At 40.7% G+C, this 19,539-nt stretch overlaps 2 protein-coding genes and 1 long non-coding RNA gene across 6 annotated transcripts; 2 read left to right on the top strand and 1 right to left on the bottom strand.

Moving 5' to 3' along the window:
- Window positions 1–6,739: 6,739 nt before the first annotated feature.
- Window positions 6,740–10,681, top strand: LOC4332705 (WUSCHEL-related homeobox 6-like). Of its 2 annotated transcripts, NM_001417631.1 has the most exons (3): window positions 6,740–7,751; window positions 9,435–9,610; window positions 9,928–10,681. In NM_001417631.1, exons 1-3 carry the CDS (start codon window positions 6,959–6,961, stop codon window positions 9,943–9,945), a joined length of 987 nt encoding a protein of 328 aa, NP_001404560.1. In that variant the 5' UTR covers window positions 6,740–6,958; the 3' UTR covers window positions 9,946–10,681. The 2 variants fall into 2 exon arrangements, with proteins under 2 accessions (NP_001404560.1, NP_001404561.1); NM_001417632.1 differs by lacking the exon at window positions 9,928–10,681 and having other exon boundaries at window positions 9,435–9,871.
- A 3,151-nt stretch (window positions 10,682–13,832) lies between these two features.
- On the top strand, window positions 13,833–19,185 carry LOC9266090 (uncharacterized). Of its 2 annotated transcripts, XR_010739963.1 has the most exons (6): window positions 13,833–13,999; window positions 15,844–15,915; window positions 16,634–16,712; window positions 16,788–16,915; window positions 17,392–17,540; window positions 18,735–19,185. It is a non-coding gene; the product is annotated as an uncharacterized lncRNA (long non-coding RNA). The 2 variants fall into 2 exon arrangements; XR_001543997.3 differs by lacking the exon at window positions 17,392–17,540.
- On the bottom strand, window positions 14,522–16,803 carry LOC4332704 (myb-related protein 2). Of its 2 annotated transcripts, none has more exons than XM_015772298.2 (7): window positions 16,598–16,803; window positions 16,281–16,494; window positions 16,128–16,204; window positions 15,947–16,004; window positions 15,789–15,876; window positions 15,650–15,719; window positions 14,522–15,458 (listed from the first exon to the last, which is right to left on the bottom strand). In XM_015772298.2, exons 2-7 carry the CDS (start codon window positions 16,492–16,494, stop codon window positions 14,901–14,903), a joined length of 1,065 nt encoding a protein of 354 aa, XP_015627784.1. In that variant the 5' UTR covers window positions 16,598–16,803; the 3' UTR covers window positions 14,522–14,900. The 2 variants fall into 2 exon arrangements, with proteins under 2 accessions (XP_015627784.1, XP_015627785.1); XM_015772299.2 differs by having other exon boundaries at window positions 14,522–15,452.
- Window positions 19,186–19,539: the final 354 nt, after the last annotated feature.

Here is a 19,539-nt window from a genome sequence, read left to right as displayed (position 1 = left end):
CGGCGGCGGCGGCGCATCAAGGCGCTGCGGCGGCGGATCGAGCGTGCGACGGCGGATCGAGCGGCGTCCGCGGATCGAGCGGCGTCCGCGGTGGATTGAGCCGCGGCCGCGGTGGATCGAGCGCGCGGCGGCGGATTGAGCGCCGCCGTGATCCATCTTCTTCCCCGTCTACCTCCTCGGCTCCTCGCCATCTTCACGTGGGAGGTAGTTGTAGCGACGGCTTGGGGCGACAGCTCGGGGCGAGGCATCTCCCCAACGCGGCTCCTCGCCCGTGTCTCGCCCAAAAGCTGCCCAAACCACACGACCCTCAGCGGAGCATCACGGCGCTAGGCGAGGTGCGGTCCAGGGCGACGTGGCGCGAATATTCACCTCGGGCGTGGTGAGACCACGCTCCACGCTGGAGCGTTGAACATGGCCTAAGCTTGCCACTGCACAAGTCACAACCAGCCTCGTCTTTTCATTTATACTTATATTTATTTATTAGTCAAAATTTAAATTTTTAATTTTAAATTTCGAGTTAATTTGGGGGCTTTTTCATTAAAGTTTATTTTTCAGCCAATGCTTTTAGACTGCTAAGAACATATATATATATATATATATATATATATATATATATATATATATATATATATATATATATATATATATATATATATATATATAAGTTTTATTCACAAATTATTTTTTTTGCAAATATACCATTTGGCTTATTTCGTAAATAAGCCAAACGATAGGGCCGAAAGTTGCATTTAAGCAGCCAAACACTGCCTAAATTGTTAGTGCTTGGCGGCCAGCGCAACAACTATCTACGTTAAACTTTAGATATATACTACTATCTTCGTTTTCAAATACAAGGATTTTGAAGATTTAATATGTATGGTAACAAACTAGGTAGAATTAAATGAAAACAAATATCATAACAGATTAAGAAGATAAAGTAGGCGAATAAAGTGAAGATTGTAAGATTATGATTGATCGAGAAAATGATATAGACAAAAAGAATATGTTATATTTTAAATTTTAGATGCTAAAGTTTACTATATTAGAGAGTATCGTACTGGTGCAATATATGAACTTGTTGATGAGTTTGAGTTTATGGTCTTCGATAATTTTGGTTACATCATCTATATACAATACAATATTTAATTATCAGAAGTATCGTTGGCTGCGTATACGGTGATATCCAAATGATCGGCCGGTGACATTTGTAAATATTGTCTCTTTAAGATATAAAGTATCTTTGACATTTTTCAATATTGTCTCCATGACCGTCTCGTAATAAGTTAATCTAGTATGTGATGTAATATATCTTAGTACTACAAATCTAGACAAATGTCTCTTAAATTCGTAGTATTAAGATATGTCACATTCAATACTAGATTAAATTATTATATGATAGAGGTACATACTCCCTCCGTTTCACAATGTAAGTCATTCTAGCATTTCCCACATTCATATTGTTGTTAATGAATCTAGATAGATATATATGTCTAGATTCATTACCATCAATATGAATGTGGGAAATGGTGGAATGACTTACATTATGAAACGGAAGGAGTAGTATTTTTCTCTTGCTAGTTTAATTTATGAACTCCAGTCAACCGTGCTGCCACCTTTTTCTTAATGGATGACATGGCATGATACTCCTGATGTCACAATGGTGGTGCTCAAGATGTGCTCAAACAAAGAATCCGCCGTCTAGGATAACATGGCAGAGGCGACCCACGTTCCGATGCGCCCCCCTGAGGCTTACGGGCAGAGCCTGGATGGCCCCCTCAAGTTGAGGCCAGACCCAACAACACTTGCACAATCCCTATTCATAAATCCAAATCCTGCCCATGCATGGCCAAGGGCCAAGCCAAGGCAACTATACTTAGGCAGGGGCATATGAAAGATACCTAAGAAAGTAAAGCTTGCAGATCAGGGTGGCCCAGCAACCACACCATCCTAATAAGGTCAAGGCAAGCCAAATTGAGGGACCCAGCTGTCCCCTCTTACCTTCTAACAGCACATGTGATTTGGACTCTCTTTGGGTTGTGATTGTTAGAGGAACATCTAACCTAAAGAACGTAGAAGGGTGGCTAGAGTGCATCTTTTAGCTTTAACTTGATGTGAATATATTCCATATATATGGTGATTCAGCAGAGCTAGAGTTTGTTGGTTGTGTGTTGGATTCTTGCACATAGAGCATGACATTCGTTCAAAAGTGCAAATTCCTCATTACTGGTGTTTGGGGACATAAAACATGCACCTTTTGCTGGAAAATTCCTTCCTTTAACATTTTTTTTTTCGCATTGCGACCTTGTGGATGAAGTATAATAAGAAGATAATTAGTGGTATTCCTCAAGATGTAAATTCAACTAGCATGCATCCGTCAAGTTTTTATGCACAAAGATTTTGTAAAAACTAAAAAACTATTGTAAGGATACACAGTTTTGGCAACTCACCAGCGTGCCGACATGTTGAGAAGTATTTTCACATGATTGTGACTGTCATTTGAATATATATGCAGTACATTGCGAGAAAGCAACAGCAATGTACACTTAACTTTGGTGTAGTGGTGGACCTATATAGGATATGAGTGTACAGTTGTACCCCCAACCTTTTTTTAGGAAAATAAATACAAAATGTATATTTTTACCGAAAAGAATATTATTTTAGATAATAAAAATTTGTTACATCCCAGCCTCTACCATATAAGACACAAAACTAACTAGTTCTTTAACTGAATAATAAAAGAAGGTAATTGGACAAATCCCCAACCGAAAATAATACTATTATATGTGCATTTGGTATGCATACTATTAGTTGGGTTAAAATGTAGAATATGTTTGTACTCAAAATTGTATTCCAACCCATGCATTCTAAAATCTCACTAGTTTATTAATTATATAAAATATACTTATAGTATATATCTTTGGAAAAAAAATGCCTCAGTTACCTTTTTTCCCTTTTTGTATGATCCCATTTGTTTTGGGATTTATACATCTTCTCCCTGGTGTTGTGAGAGGAGCTGCCGGCTCGCAGTGGTGGTTACGATCTTACAAGGAGAGTAAATTTCACAAAACCCCAAGTATTAGAGTACCCTTTACGTACATAAAACCCCAATTATTGTGATTTATTTCACGAAACCCCATGTTTTGAGCCAAAATGTTTCCAGAAACCTCATATTCATGTAAAATACTTATATTTTATTATTACATAAGATTGTTTTTTTAACATCAATTCACATTAGTTGGCTAAAAGGACATATTCTTCTCGTCTACTTTATTGTTTTTTCTCAATTTTGCACTGAAAAAGCTTAATATAATACCTGCTGATTATAATATAATAATAGGTTAAATATACACATAAATGATCAAAACATGATTATCAACGCTTGTAAAAAAGCAACTAACGTTATATATGTACTTAAAAAGTATCTCATACATTCTTTTTAGAATTATTACAGATAAATATATTAGGCAAATAAACGATGTAAGTTTGTACATGGGTTTTATGAAACATTTTACTTGATCTAAAACCTGGGGTTTCATGAAACAAATTGTAAAACCTATGTTTTTGCGTGACAAAAGCCCTAAAACACGGGGTTTTGTGAAATTTACTCTAAATAATAAGTTCAGTTTCCACTGGAGACATACGTAGGGGGGAATGTCTGGCGAAAGCGAGAATTAACATTGTTCAGCTCAAAATTCTAGAGAAAAGGAGAAACTAGCATATATATGTTGGACTGTTGGCCAGCAGTACTACATCATAGTGATTATGTTGAGTTCAGAACGTCACAATCTAATTGAGGCACGCTAGCTTGTAAAGAGAGAAGATGAAATTTGTGCTGGTCTTGCTTTCGTTGTTAAATTACAGAGGATCCCTACGCCGCTTTTAGTTGCCTTTGTGGACTTTGTACAGCACAGTATAAGCTACGTTGGTAGAGTTATAATGCTGAACACAGTAAGTACTATAGTAGTATAACACAGGTTTGTTTAAAGGTTAAGCAGTTGGTGGTTGAATGACGTACGTGTCTGTTAATAATTTGTTTGCCCACAACTCGACCAGGATAAGACAATTTGGGGATCGTAGTGGAAACTGATGTGCTTCTCTTTCCAGCGTTGAACGAGAAATACACAATCACGGATGTCTGTTCTTATTTGTTTCCGTATTGTCTGTGCGATTTGATGGCCACGAGCCGAGCTCTTTTGGTGATGTTGATCGATATGATGCGCAGCTCGATCACCATTTGATTGGAGAGGAACCTAATCTGTCATACCCCGTTGATCATGGACCTTAGCTCTAAAACTATATGTATATGATGTACTGTATATGTATACAAATTAAACTAGCTAGTATATATGCTAGAAATATTTAAGACGGCAATCGTACGTTGGTCATATTAGTTGAAAGCATCTTAAGTTTGGAAGATATATATATATATATATATATATATATATATATATATATATATATATATATATATATATATATATATATATATATATATATATATATATATATATATGAATATATATATATATATATATATATATATGAATATATATATATATATATATGAACTTATAAGTATAACGAGATTTTTTTTTCAGGAAACTCATAACTAACTTAACTACTAACGGTTGAAGATAATTAACCATGCATCAGCTAGAGTATACTGTAGCATCCAATTATATAATTTGCACAGTTGAATACTTAGGTAGGATGATGCACATTTTTCTTTATACTAATTAATAATTGGAGGATCTCCTGTAATTAAGAAACAAAGTTAATCCCAAATAAGTAAAAAAGGCTAAAATTTCACACATTAATCAAGAAAAAGAGAAAAATGCTCTTAACTATACGATCAATGTAATTAGCTAGGACTCCCTCCGTCCCAAAATAAGTGGAGTTTTACATTGTTCATGTTCATCATTTGACCGTTCATCTTATTTGAAAATATTTTATAATTAATATTTTTATTGTTATTAGATGATAAAACATGAATAATACTTTATGTGTGACTATTTTTTAAAAAAAATTGTTAAATTTTTTAAATAAGACGGACGGTCAAACGTTGGACACGGATATTCACGACTGCACTTATTTTTGAACGGAGGTTGTAGTATATTCTACAAGTAGCTTGGATCAATCTCTACAATTAGTGTATTATATAGCAGTCTCTAGTCAATATGTTGCATTCAGATTAATTCCATATAAGTTTAGACAGACCGCGGCATGATAAAACAAACAAAATAATCAAACCAGCTTGCACCCGTATATTATATTGAGATAGAGTCTGAATTGATCACAGAAGCTATTTCAAGAAGGCAGTCTATATGTGCATGCTATCCAGCACGCATATATATGTAGTTAGACTTATTGTAAATAATTTGATTAAATACATAAACTTGGTACAAGCATTATAGAGAAAAATTAAATCCAATATGTTTCTACACTCCCCGCAAAAAAATAAATGTTTCTACACTAAACATTTCTGAGTTTATCAAATAAAAGCATGTTGTGCCCATGCAGATCGATGCACAGGTTGATGACTACTACATTCGTTTGATATTATAAGTCGTTTTGAGTTTTTTTAAGTTAAAATTCTTCAAGATTGATCAAGTTTATATAAAAAAATACAGTAACATTTTCAACACAAATCAAATATATTATAAAAATATATCAAAGTTAGTTTTAATGAAACTAATATGGTGTTGTAGATGTATTAAATTTTTCTATAAACTTGATCAAACTTGAAAAAAATAATAAAAAAGAAAAATCAAAACGAATTATAATACTGGTATGAAACAGAGGGAGCATTATATATATAAACATATTGAAGGAATAAAATGGAATGTGTATAATTGATTTGTACCATATATCTATATCCAAAATATATAATTGCCGAAGGACTAGTAGTTAATTAGTAGTACTAGCTAGGCAGACCTAATGAGGGTTAGATGCAAAGCACCAGGTAAAGATTCTTTTGTGATCTGCCTTCTGCTACTTAAGTCATCCTGACAATGTCGTTGCTATCGCTAGAAACATTACAACTATCGCATAAAACCAGCCAATAGTAATCAATGGGCATCTTAGTCATCATGCCATACCTACTCTCTCCTGGAGTCCTGGTCTCTCCTAAACTATAAGGCCTAATTATCTTCTCACCACACAAGTACTACTTAGTAGAGTAATTGCTAACAACACAATTATCAGTTCCATCAAAGCTATAGCATATATAAGCAAAAATGCCAGTGGGTTCTCCACCAGTAAGTACCCCCAATAAAAATATGATTTTTTTCAGACCAATCAACAACAGTGGTTTGCTTCCATACATATACAATTAATTAATTAATACTCCCAAAAGTTCAGTAGTTGCACAAATAATCCTCAAGCTCAGTCAGGCAACGCCAATTAAATTAATGTTACCAAAATCTGCACTTAAAAATTACTGATCAGACTAACAGGGAGCTAGTCAGCTAGCTTAGTCTGATTGGCACCTAACCAACACTACTAGTACTGGCTAAGCTCCCCAAACCAACATTTATCTTTCTTTTTTATATATGTTTTTTTACTATCAGTAAATAATAATCATCCGCAATTAATACTTCCTCTACTCTCCCCTCCACCACTCCACTGGATAGGCACCATCTAATTCTACTAGAGCTTGAGAGGACATTCTTTCTTCTTCCCCTTCCCTACCTAGGCCAACCCTTCTCCTATAAGTACAACCCCTCACAAGGACATGAGTGTGCAAGCATGGTTTAATTGTTGTTGCCTCCTCTCAAGCTAGCTAGCTATACTACTCCGATCCTCTCTCGCTTATTGAAACCTAGCTACTGCTTCACATGTAGCGCGTGCTGCAACTCGTGTTGTGTCACTCACACACACATCCAAGAACCAAGATTCCGAGGTAACCAACGCTCGATCTTTTACTTACCCTATCTCCCGACGATCGATCGATCGATCGATGGAGGGGAGCAGTAATAGCCCGGATAGGCAGTCGTCGGGCGGCAGCCCGCCGGAGGAGCGCGGCGGCGGGGGAAGCGGTGGAGGAGGAGGGCGGAGCGCCGCCGGCGAGCCGGTGCGGTCGCGGTGGACGCCCAAGCCGGAGCAGATACTGATCCTGGAGTCCATCTTCAACAGCGGCATGGTCAACCCGCCCAAGGACGAGACCGTCCGCATCCGCAAGCTGCTCGAGAGGTTCGGCGCCGTCGGCGACGCCAACGTCTTCTACTGGTTCCAGAACCGCCGCTCGCGCTCGCGCCGCCGCCAGCGCCAGATGCAGGCGGCCGCCGCCGCCGCCGCAGCGGCGGCCTCTTCCTCTTCCCCATCCGCCAACACCTCTCCCGCAGCCGCGAGCGCCGCCACCGTGCAGGTGGGCCTCCCGCCCGGCGCCGTCGTCCACACCATGGCCATGGGTGGGAGCGCGTGCCAGTACGAGCAGCAGGCGAGCTCGTCGTCGTCGTCCGGCAGCACGGGAGGTTCGTCGCTGGGGCTGTTCGCGCACGGCGCGGGGGCCTCCGGCGCCGGCGGGTACCTGCAGGCGTCGTGCGGCGCGTCCGCGTCGGCGTCGTCGGCGCTGGCGCCCGGGCTGATGGGGGATGTGGTGGACAGCGGGGGAAGCGACGATCTCTTCGCCATCTCGAGGCAGATGGGGTTTGTGGGGAGCCCTCGCTGCTCGCCGGCCAGCTCGCCGGCGACGCCGAGCTCCGCGGCCACCGCCGCGCAGCAGCAGTTCTACTCATGCCAATTACCTGCAGGTGAGTTGATCAGTTACCACATCAATCTTGGTTTTGGCCATTGCTAATTTGCTATTTCTTCCCTTCAATATTTGGTTGGTTAGCTACTCAGTACTCACCGATCAATCTCGTATTCTCATGCATGTGTTTCCCATGTCTCGATCGCTTAAGGGATTAGGTTATTTATTAATTTGTTCATCTTTTCATCGAAATGGCTCTAATCTTAACACACTTACTCTTGTGATTTTACAAGTTATTGTGATTTCTACTACTATACTGCATATATCACCTGATCGAAGAAACTTATGAAGGTGTAAATATGCTGATCATTTCACCACTAAAATTTTGTCTGTTTGTATTGTAGTGCTGCAGAATTCAAGGAGATCTAGTTTGGATCTTTTGCGTGTGCATACTTTATTTGGCCTTCCATATAATTAATTGTGTCAGTTCTTGTTCTTTAGCTCTTCACTATACTATTTCGGTTACAACTTACACTTCCTAGCTAGTGTACCGGCACATAAGATCATACTACATAATAATTCACCATGCATGACACTTTCCTTTTGAAAGATCACAATGATATGTTCCTACGTTTTGCGAAGCCTTGCTCTTGTGTCTAGCTATGTTCTTAATTACTTGTACGGTGTATTCCAGACTGAATTGTACAATTTTCAAAATTTTAGGGAGCCTTGCCTGGTGTTAATGATATGCATACACTAGAAAGTACTCCCTCCATCTCAAAATATAAGAATCTAGTAATGGATGGAACATATCCTACTTCGAATCTGGATAGATAGTCTATCCAAATTCGTAGTATTAGAATGTGTCTCATCTAGTATTATGTTGCTATATTATAGGACGGAGGAAATACTCCTATAATTCTAGGATGTATCATACAATTTTAAAAATTAACCAATACCCAAAAATGAGAATTACAAAATAAACACATTAGTAATTTTCCATAGATTCTAAGCATGCATGCACCCACCCAACTGTCTTCAGATTCTTCTCACCGTGTATATGTTTTTTTTGTCAATTATATCCATTTGAAGCTCCATGTAGCACACAATAGAGTTAGCACACATGTTTATGCATGATCCAATCATTTGATGCCTGTATGTCAAATAGTAAATTAATTTTGGCAATGTAACTTTGGTTACATTATTATGATTTACTAAATGCATGCATGCATGAGCAATCCATCCTACTTTGGTAATTTTTCTTGCTTTCTTACTGACATGTTATATGTACAATCTATCATCAATTAATTTACCAACTAGCTACTTAATTCTGAGCTAAAAACAAGCCACAGTATAATTCATGCATGTCGCATGCATGCAAATGTGTGTAATGCCCATGCATGCTATTGCAGATGGAGCAACAATATAATTTCAGAATATCCTCTCATGCATTTGCAGAACTCTTATTGGAATCAAATAGACTAGGTGCATATGCCAATATGATAAAGGATTAGAGGTCCCAAAGTCCCAACTCCCAACTGGGGAGTAAACGGTAGTACCGAGTACCGACCAACTAATTAACGATATTGATAATCTCATCATTGGATAATTTGTTTGGCTAGCTTCTGCATCTGTTTGTTGCTAATTTTGTCGTCAATGAGCTGTTGATATTTCTTGTGAGTGGATTATATATATGCTGGCTAGATGCTGATTGGTTGCTGGTTTGATTGCCTGCTAATTCCAGCGACGATCACGGTGTTCATCAACGGAGTCCCAATGGAGATGCCGAGGGGTCCAATAGACTTGCGAGCCATGTTCGGCCAGGATGTGATGCTCGTCCACTCTACTGGGGCCCTCCTCCCAGTCAACGACTATGGAATCCTAATGCAGAGCCTCCAAATCGGAGAGAGCTACTTTCTGGTAACCATCCATCTCCAAGCTCTTACTAGCTGGTCTCATCGCTCTCTCTCTACTCCGATCAGTCAATGCAGTTTCGTCTTCATGAAAGCACCACATTTTTAGGCATGCATTCATGCTTATATATGTGTATCATGTTTGAATGTGCAAAACTAATTACTATTAATTTAATTAATTGCATGCATGTTTGTGTGAATTGTGAAATGCATAGCTAGCTATTGTTGTGATCTTCTTAATTTCCTGCTTAATGAGGAGTACATTTATATGTGTGTATGTGTGTTTCTGATCATCTTCAATGTGTTGTGTTTCCTGATCGACAGGTCGCTAGGCCACCTTAAAAACGAGTTCTCGATCTATCCTTGCAGTAGATAGTCAGATATATATCTCTACTCGATACTCATTGGATCAGATGCATGAGCCGGCCGGGGTGCAGCTAGTTCTCAGTTAATCATCAATCAAGAATGCTGTCTTGGATTCAAGACCTTGGAGTATGTCTAAATCGATCAATCGTCTATCGAGAACAAGACTATATATATTAGCTAGGTACGAGAAGCAAATTAATGCATGCATTGCAGCATATCGATCGGCAAAAGTACAACTACGTACTTATATATATGCCCCTTAATTAAAAACCTATGAAAGCGTGGGCGGTCGAGTTTGTTGTCCTTAGAATACAGATTACAATATGGTCGCGTCTCTTCTCATCATTTTCACAATTCCATTACAATATGCATGTATGCATGCCTGCCCTTGGCAGTCGAGCTATATATATTCTTTAATTTGTGCTAGCTATAGATGCACGTTTGTATTGTTTTTTTTTACCGTGTGATGTAATGCTATATGTGTCAGCCAAACGCGCCTGGAATGTTGGTGCTTGATTCAAGGCCGGTTGGAATTTAAACTACCATTTTTCTTTGTACTTAATTTGTCTTTAGCGTGCAGCTAGCCGTGCATATGTCGGCAAAGGCTTGACTCCTTTTCACTCTACAGCTAAGCTATCAATGTTCAAGTGTATACTATATATGATATCAACAATATATTGAGTAGTGAAGATTCTAATGTTTGTATGCATCATGCATATTTCAAATAATGTTCAGGTGTAGGGTTTGTTGCACCAGGGTATGTGTGTGTATGACCAATAGTGCAGACCATATGGCCCATATGCATGCATATATACATGAAACAAACACTAGTGATCACCAAAAAGTTTTGGTGTTATATATACAGTGCAAGAAAATTTGTAGTCGATCGATGGAGCCAAACAACGCCGGGTGGCCGCGACTAAAAAAAAGTAAGAAGCACTCGAGCACATGATCGTACTTGGTGTCGTCTCATCATCCAGCATGGTTTCCACGAAGCTTAGTCCATGTTACACTTTTGCTAAGCAAAAGGTTAAGGCTTCAATTCCTTTGGCTAATCCTCCCCCTGATGTTTCCCCTTTTAAATTGTTCCCCGTCTAGGTGTCAAGCACATGCATGTTGCACATGAACTCACATGCCTGCAGGAGATCACCACAAATATCATAATGTTTTTTGTTTCACACTCCGGCCCGTCGTCGCATGCATGCATGAGGGGATCAAAATTGATAAATACTCTCAGGTAGTATGTACTTTTCGCAATTATGTCACTGATTCGCAGCGACGGGTACCGGTGCATTGAACATTGCTGCAATATAATGTGATGCGATCGATGAGCAGGTTAAGAAGTGGTTAATTAACCGATTTCAATTCCGGACGGGACGCGATCTGTATACGTGCAGGTGCAGCGGCCGTGGGCGAAATCAGGACGTGTCAAGCCCCAGCGCGCGCGGCCGGCGCCGCACGCGCGCGTGCTGGTCGCTGGCCGGCACGGCATGGGATGCGCCTGTGCAGTGGCGCACCCGGCGGCCCGCATCGCCACCGCCCCATGTAGCCTATCGCGACGGGAATCGCGTCGGTTTCCTGCGATTGTTTCGGGCCGCCCCGCACGACGGTTTTTGGGCGTTTTCTGCTGGCGAACACGCGGTTTTGGAGCCTTGGATCTGGTGGGTAAATTAAAACTAGCTCGTATATATGTATGATTAAACCAAATCTGCTCCTTGGAAGTACAATGTGCGTTGCATGCGGTTGGGTTAGTTAAAGGTTAAGCTAAAATCTACATAGGATCTGCGAATTTATCCTAAGCTGTGAGGAGATCGATGACGAGATGTCGATCGGGTGTCATATCATGTTCTCTGGTACCCATCATCCTTCCTAGCTTTCCTTCCTCGTCTTGCCAAATTAAGTTTGGCGTTCTCTAGCTACCAAAGGCAGCTGGGCCTTGTGGAATAAAGGCATTTCCGCCATCCCAAGCAAGCGAGTCAAATTATTTTAGACTATTCTCTCGGTTGCTTTGAATAGTCACCAGAATTCAGATTTTTATTTTTCATGCATGCATGTATACCGATGTACCAGCTGTCAGCCTGTCGAACTGCTTGCCTAACATTGAGATCGGTCACTCTCGCGATCCGTCCGACTGGTCTTAGTTTGTGCATACAACAATAATGCACAACATATGTCCTGCATCACAAACGATGAGATTAATTGTCGTGGCCCTTATACCTGTAGATTTTGATTCTTTTGATGAGAAGCCAGAAATGATCACTGTAACTAGTACTGTATGTCTGTATCTATCTTCTCTCTAGATCAATGTGCGTATTGAACATCGGTGCAGATATATAGATGCTGGGTGAAGAACAACTGAACATTGAGCACGCTATAGCTAGAGTACTGTTATTTATCTCTTCTCTAGAAGCATATCCCTAACTACTCCTGCAGTGACCAATCTGAATGCCAGAAGTAATATTAAGTTCCATTTGGAGGACAAGCTAGGACAAAGTAATGAAAGTGCAAAGCAGGAGTCTGACGTAGCAAGCCGAAAAGGAGCGATGCTAGTTGCCATCCTACATTACCTTCGCTAGCTATCTCATCTCCGAAGAACTTAATTAGAGTACTTAGCTAGTGAATCATAAAGTGTGCTTTACGACTTGAGCGGCTTGATAAGAAATTAAGATGCTGACAGGAAAGCATCATGCGAGAGGATGATGATCGATGGAGCTTGGATAATACGCATTAAGCGAACTGATGTGTGGACTAATCGCACTGCAGAGTTCGCAGAGTGGCCAAGTCAAGCGTAGGTAGAGTAGTCTATTCCAAAGTAGCATTTGAAAGAAAAGCACCAGGGGTTATCATCCATGCCGGATCGAGAGTGAGTGCGTGCAGAATTAGGCAGCCAAATTCTGCAACGACCTGCAGTTGCGGTACAGCTAAACTGAAGAGGACCCTAAGCTCATAGACGGCCTACCTCCTGTGTGAGATGAATAATCTTTTGTCAATACTTGCCAGTTGCATCGGCCTTTTTTTCTGGCTGGGTTAGCGTAGCATTTGACACAATTCTACTACTAGATTGGTAGCTTGGTGAATGTTTTTGGTAGAGCCGGGACAGCGGTACGAATGCAGAGCTAACTGACGGCCGGTGTACGCTGCATGCCGCTGCGCATGATCAGCGACATCTATCTCTGCATGATTAACTGGTACGTGGTGCTCAGATGGATCATGTCTTGGCGTGGTGTGTGTATCCAGGTTGGTTCGTAGGTTAGCTCGCACATGATCCTGGCCATGTGATTGAAATGCACAGGAGGATTAACAGAATTTTGCGGCGCTAATGCTGGGAACCTAGCTATAGTTGGGCACTGAATCTGAGTCGGTGTATCGGTCAGTTCGGAAAGCAGAGTAACATGCTGGAGCTTTTTTTTTTCTTGAAACCCCATATTGTACTTAGATCATCCTTAAACACTGAATTATTTAATTATTCCCTATGCTTTAAATATAATAATATTTAACTATATATAAGTATATATTCAAATATACAACTAAAAGACTAGTATATTTTAAAATGGATGTAGTAATTCAACTATACATTTGATTATTTTTACTCAAGAGAAGGAAGGAACTACCGAACTGATGAGCTAAAATATGGAGATAAAAGTTCACTTTTTGTATCTCATCTAAGGGCATGTTGACTGGTCCTCATCCAATATGACGCTTCAAGCCTACATGGGCTGAAAAGGTGGGCCAAATTCTCTTCAAGGCCCAGCTTAGTACAGAAAGGACAAATGGGCCAGCACCAGAAGCTACCTCATGCTGGCCTTCTAGCAACCGGCGGCCCTCAAAAAAAAAGAAAGAAAGAAAGAAAGATAGAAAGAAATGCAACACCGGCGGCGGCGCGGCGGCTCTCCCTCCCAGGGTAGCGGAGGAGGCGGCTGTGTAGGGGCGGCGAGCTAGGGGAGGGGCCACTTGCTACCTCACCATGGAGCTCGACGCCGCCGCTGGGAGATTCCTCGCCGGGAGATCGATGCCGTCGCGCAGCCCACCGGTGCGTGTTTTTCCTTCTTTTTTTGTTATTATTTGTTTGGGAGCCCTATTTGTTTCCAGATTCGATTTGGTTTTCTGTATTTCTTTCCCGGATACAATACAATCATACAAGTGCTAGACCGATGGTTATAATCAGCGTTACACTGATGAAACAGAAACACCAAATGAAGCATCTGAAGCTCTCTCTGATGCTTTGTGCTACAGTTAAATTTAGGCTAGCTGCACCCAACTAATCGGTAGCCATCGTTTATATCCAAGTCTAGTAATGTAGTTAATCATTGGATTTGTATCTGGGCATCGCGCTCTCGGATTGCCATCGCAAATATGGTCATGACGAAAGAAATTAAGACGGTTGTGCTTCAGGATGCAGTAATCGTTAATTTCTGGAGGAGAGTCAAGAGTGTAAGGAAGATGCGTAAGTCCACCCTCCGCAGTCTCGTGGATCGATAAATTCCAGAGTCTAAGCATGACATATTGCTAATGGAACAAAGAGAGCAAAAGATCACTTCAATGGCACGGCCAATTGACAGTAGTAACTAGTAATCATTAGCTCAAATGGAATTTTTAACAAAATTTGTTATATTTCTATGGTACAAACTACAATCACGGTAAGGCAGAATAATGGAGAGTGCCAAGTTCTCAAATGCTACCGACTCCGGGAATGGGATCTACATGGCCAAATTGGTAACTTGTGTGGTGCACAAGAAGCATCTTATCGCTAATTCCATCACTTATTTCAGTGAATTACCATTTTATAACAGCAGAGATGGTCAAATTGTGAAGTGGCGTTGATCTTTCAATCGAAGGCATGGCAATACCATTGATCATCGGAAGAAAAAATCTGTTTTCACTTGTTCTCACTGATAGTGCTAAAGGACATGGCAATTGTTAGTGCTCATTTCCTAGGCCCAGCTGAACCCGTTTAAATCAAATTTCTTGCAGTGTTTAGGCCCGTCATAAGTGTCGTTCATGTTCAGATCCAAGTTTGCTGTCTGGCATGACATACTAAAGCCACCTCTCCTCTCACACCTTTCTGGATGATTTGAAGGCCTTCTGTTTAGCTTGTCGAGAAACAAATCCTCACTTCCTCTTTCTTTCACATGCATATCAAATGACATGCAACCAATCTCTTTTCCTTTTTGGGCTGAAAGGCTAATTGATAGGATATCTTGATCCTTCTGGGAACCATCACATGCAGTTAAACAGCTGTCAACCGATCCATCACCGAGATGCATGGTGTGCCCTTGTAGCATTTGTGAACTTTCAATCTCAAAGCCTGAAAAAGCATGCTGGAGGCATTCGGTTGATACTTTGGAGACCAATTCTGACAGTTCCATCTTTGCAGTTTCAAGACCAACCGAACCTGCATTCTGCTTTGCAAGTGTCTCCTGTGCCTTTTCCAGCACCGATTGTAGATACTTTCCTTGTGCTTCAATTCGGAGTTGCAGGTGTCTCTGTACCTGTTCAAAAGCCATTGTTAGCTCTTTGTATTTATTGGATATTTAATCATAAAATCCAACCTATATTATGTGCGCCTCTTTGCATTAATTTTTCAACCAAAATGTAATATTTCAATGAATTCAAAGGGATGTCAAAAGTGTTTATTACAATAAATATAAATTTATGTTATAAACTCGTGCTGTTTTTGTACCTCTAGTTGCTCATGTAGCCGTCTCTGAACTTCAATTTGCATTTGAAGGGCTTCACCTATGTGCACAGATCTGATAGAAATACAAAAGGGTGTTAACCTTCTGCGAACGCGCTTGAGCAAAAGTACACTTGTCTCTTACTTGTTTGTCTGGGTTCCCAGGTTTAGGTGACTAACTGGTGATCCATTTGCTTCAGATGGTTTCTCTGTTGCTGTGGTGCAAACTAGCGCTGACAAAATGGAAAGGAAGTTCAGTATTGAGCTTTATGGTAAGCTGATCATTTGAGAACTGAAATTTACCATTTTTCACATTTCCCGCATTGGCTTGAGCGTGGAGATTTTTGCTTAGTCTGTATTTCTAGTGCAAAAGAGAAAAAAAAATCAATATATTGCTTGAAGGCATGTAAAATGAAAAGAAACCGAGTGGTGTCCCATTAAAACAAAGAGATGAAAGAACTGTGATACTAAGTTCCATGTATACCTGAAGATGACTCTTGAGATGATACAGTGTTAATCCAGGGACGCCCATGAGCCTCATGATTGTTTTTGGGGTAGCTTCTGCAAGATTGAAGTGTTTAGATGATGATTTTTATGTGCTTGCTCTTATGGCAGAAAGGTTTAATCGAATGCTCACTTTCTGGACCACCAAGTTGATTTACTGCCTCCACAAATCGCTCATGTAGCTCAGGGGTCCATTTTAACCTAGGCTTTGCATCAGTTGAGAGAACAAGCCCTGATTCCCCTGAAACACTTCCTCCTTGCATAAGCAAGTGCCGTTCTGAAGGGAAACTCTGCCTAGATGGCAAGAGTTGGTTGTGGCTTTGGAGCTGTTGTTGATGATGATACATCTGGCAAGAATATATCTCATGTTAGGATCTATGACAAGATATCTCTTTTTCTATGTTTGAACAAACCAAACTTACTTGCAACACATAAACACATAACTCATACCTCTTTCAATTCCTCTTATGTACAATTTGCTTGTAGACTGCACAACCCCCCTGTGAGGAACCGCCTGGTGATGTTTTATCAGCCCTCTGTTTCTGGTAATCAGGGGTAGTTCATGGTACGTTGCAGTTCTATTCTTTGGGAGTCAGATGGCCTTTAGCTGCTCTAACTAACTATGGCTACTCATGTCAAGATATTATGCAGAGACTGGTCTTATAAGGCAGGCAAGTGAGCAGAGAATTTCGAATCGTTGGAACAAACACTCAAGCCTGACCCAATCTTTGCATCAACTGAAAAGAGATATTATCCTTATTCCTTTAGGTACCTGTGGACCCTATGCACACTGATCTTTTTATTTGTCAATTCCATGAACACTCTTGCATTCTGATTCTGCACTAGCAAATATAGTTTATATTGCGTTAACTTGGCACACATGAATTGAAGGGAGAGGGGGAATTAGAGACAGTCATGTTATTTATTGGTGTTATAGATGAAAGTGAGAATCTTGTTCTCTTGAGAACTTTTGGGCTGTGGTTTGTAGTGTTGTCTTTACTAGATTCCTGGATTACATCTTACTCGTTGAGAACTAATTCCACTCTCCACTGCACTTATATTGTGAAATGAAAGGGCACCATTTACGGTTGGTCAGCATTGATTAGGATTCTGTATGTTCTGCAATCAGATATGGTATTGCATGTTGATATATGTTCAGCGTACACAAGTATTATAACAATTAATTAAGGAATATTTCTATCGGTTCACAAGAGAGCAAAGTTTTAAAATTCCTTCTTGACCAGATGCATCCAGAAGAAGAATTGGATAAAGTTTTGCATACAAACAAAGCGAAAAAGGAATTCATTCTATTAGTGATGCCTTTCTTGGAACTGCACAAAAGCAAAGCATGGAATAATAGAATAAGCATATGGTTCCCTTTTGTTTTCCTCTGGTAAGTTTTGTACTTGTTCAGCTATCAGGCAAAAGGAAAGTAGATAGGCGAATCTAATAGGATGTGCATGTGTATGAAACAGTCCTCTGAGTTTGATTGTTATCTGTTTGACATAGGGCGCAGAAAGTAGGAGCTTAAAATTGACGGTTCATTTTCTTGTATTCAGTTATGTTGCTTTTGCTTTATAGATGCGCTTCTACAGATGATTGCTTCTCTTACAATCTTATTCGCACTATTTTTCCTCCATGTTTTGACAAAAACTACAAGTCTAAGTCAAGTTTAACTGGCATACGTCAACAGTTTATACAATACACTGATCGGTTTTTACTAACTTTAGAGATCATACAATTTGGGAGGTTGGCGTTTGATGGATTGCCCCTCTATATATCTCACTGACATCTGGATCCTTGCCACAAGTGACAGACACAGGAATATAAAATCAACAAATCCTCCTTATAGAATTCAACCTGCTGTCATTCCTACCCTATTAATTTGTCCTGCAGTCCGTTTAATTTTCATGCTATGTTCTGTATTTTATTTGGAGGGTGCATCCCAATATTGCAAAAAGAATACGGCATGGTAAATAAAATAAAATAAAATTTAGTGAAATCTGATATTGTAGGACCTACTAAAAAAGAAAAAGCTTGACAAGCTTGTTCTTTCGAAAGTATAACTGATATGAGTGGTCCTTGCTGTTCTTTACAGTCTTCTGCTGGTTGTGTGCTACTGTGGTTTGCCTGCTTCTATTATGTGGATCAAACAGTCTTCCCCAAAGTTGTTCAGGGATTCCCTGTACTTAGCAATTGCGATTGTCCTCTGCTCATTTGTTAAGACAAGCAGAAATGGTCCATGCGATATGATGATTGTACCTCGGTTCCTGTTCTAGTGCGGCATGCCGGTGCATATCTGTTGCTCCGAATTGCTGCTTGGTGCCTCGAGCATCGGCTTGGAATTGTGAACAATGATGGTCGATCATCAGGAGCATAAACTAAAACTACTATGCATTAGAACAATGGAATAAGCTCTTTCTGGCCATAGCTTTATCTTTTGTACTGAATCCAATGAAAGGGAGCCTGTATTAAATAGGTAGATTACATTCAGTTGTTACTTGTTAAGAGCTTGGAATCATATTCTCTCTGTTTCTCTTCCTGTCCTTAGCTGAGCTCTTGACATTAGCATCATCGTTTTGCGCAGGCAGGCACGCGATCCCGGAAGGAGGAGTAAGGGAAAGTGATGCTGACAAAGCTGAAAGGAATCGCGACGCCGGCTCCTTTTTCCTTCGTAAAGATGAGGAGGAATATATCACCTCTTGAGGAGTTGAGAGTTGAGTGCGCGTGGCTGTTTTGTTCTCCGCTTATTAGCCTCCTTGTTCTCGGCGCCGGCGGTGCTATTCAAATGAACAGCACGTGTGAACTGTTGTTTGTGTAGGTGGGTAGGTTGGCTCTGGCTATATGTGTGTAGGTTGTAAAAGTGTTTCAAGTTCTTGTGCTGTAGTATTAAACTTGTGTCCGAAGAAAGTGAACCAGAACAGCAGTGTTGGGAGTCTGTATACAGACCATAGCTTTTCTCTTTTCTCTTTGAGGCAATTGTGTTTCTGCCCTTAATTTACATCTCAATTGTGATTTTACTCCTATTTTTTAGGGTTTGTGATTTTGCCCCTGCTTTTTTGAAACGAAGCAGCCGTCTGCCCCTGGTTTGGACGGTAGTTTCGTGGGCCCGGGATTTCCGAATTAAACGATAAAAGAAAATGCTATTATAATTTGTGAATGACTATTCTAGCCTTGCTTCAATGAAACAACTAAATCCCCAAACCTTGCTGTCCCCGATTCAATCGAAAAACCATGCAAGCGGCGGCGGCAGGGGCTTACGCGACAGGCGGCGGCGCGCGGCAGGGAGGAGCGGCGGCTTGGGCCAGCGGGCGGTGGAGTCGGGCGCGGCGGCCCTGAGGAGCAGCGGCTCCGTCGACGCGGCGGTGCGGCGGCCCTGTGGAGCGGCGGTT

Source organism: Oryza sativa, chromosome 3 (assembly GCF_034140825.1).
Source record: "Oryza sativa Japonica Group chromosome 3, ASM3414082v1".
Taxonomy (NCBI): Eukaryota; Viridiplantae; Streptophyta; class Magnoliopsida; order Poales; family Poaceae; genus Oryza; species Oryza sativa.
The sequence above is the reverse complement of the archived record's forward strand: the minus strand, read 5'-3'. Positions and strand labels throughout refer to the sequence as shown.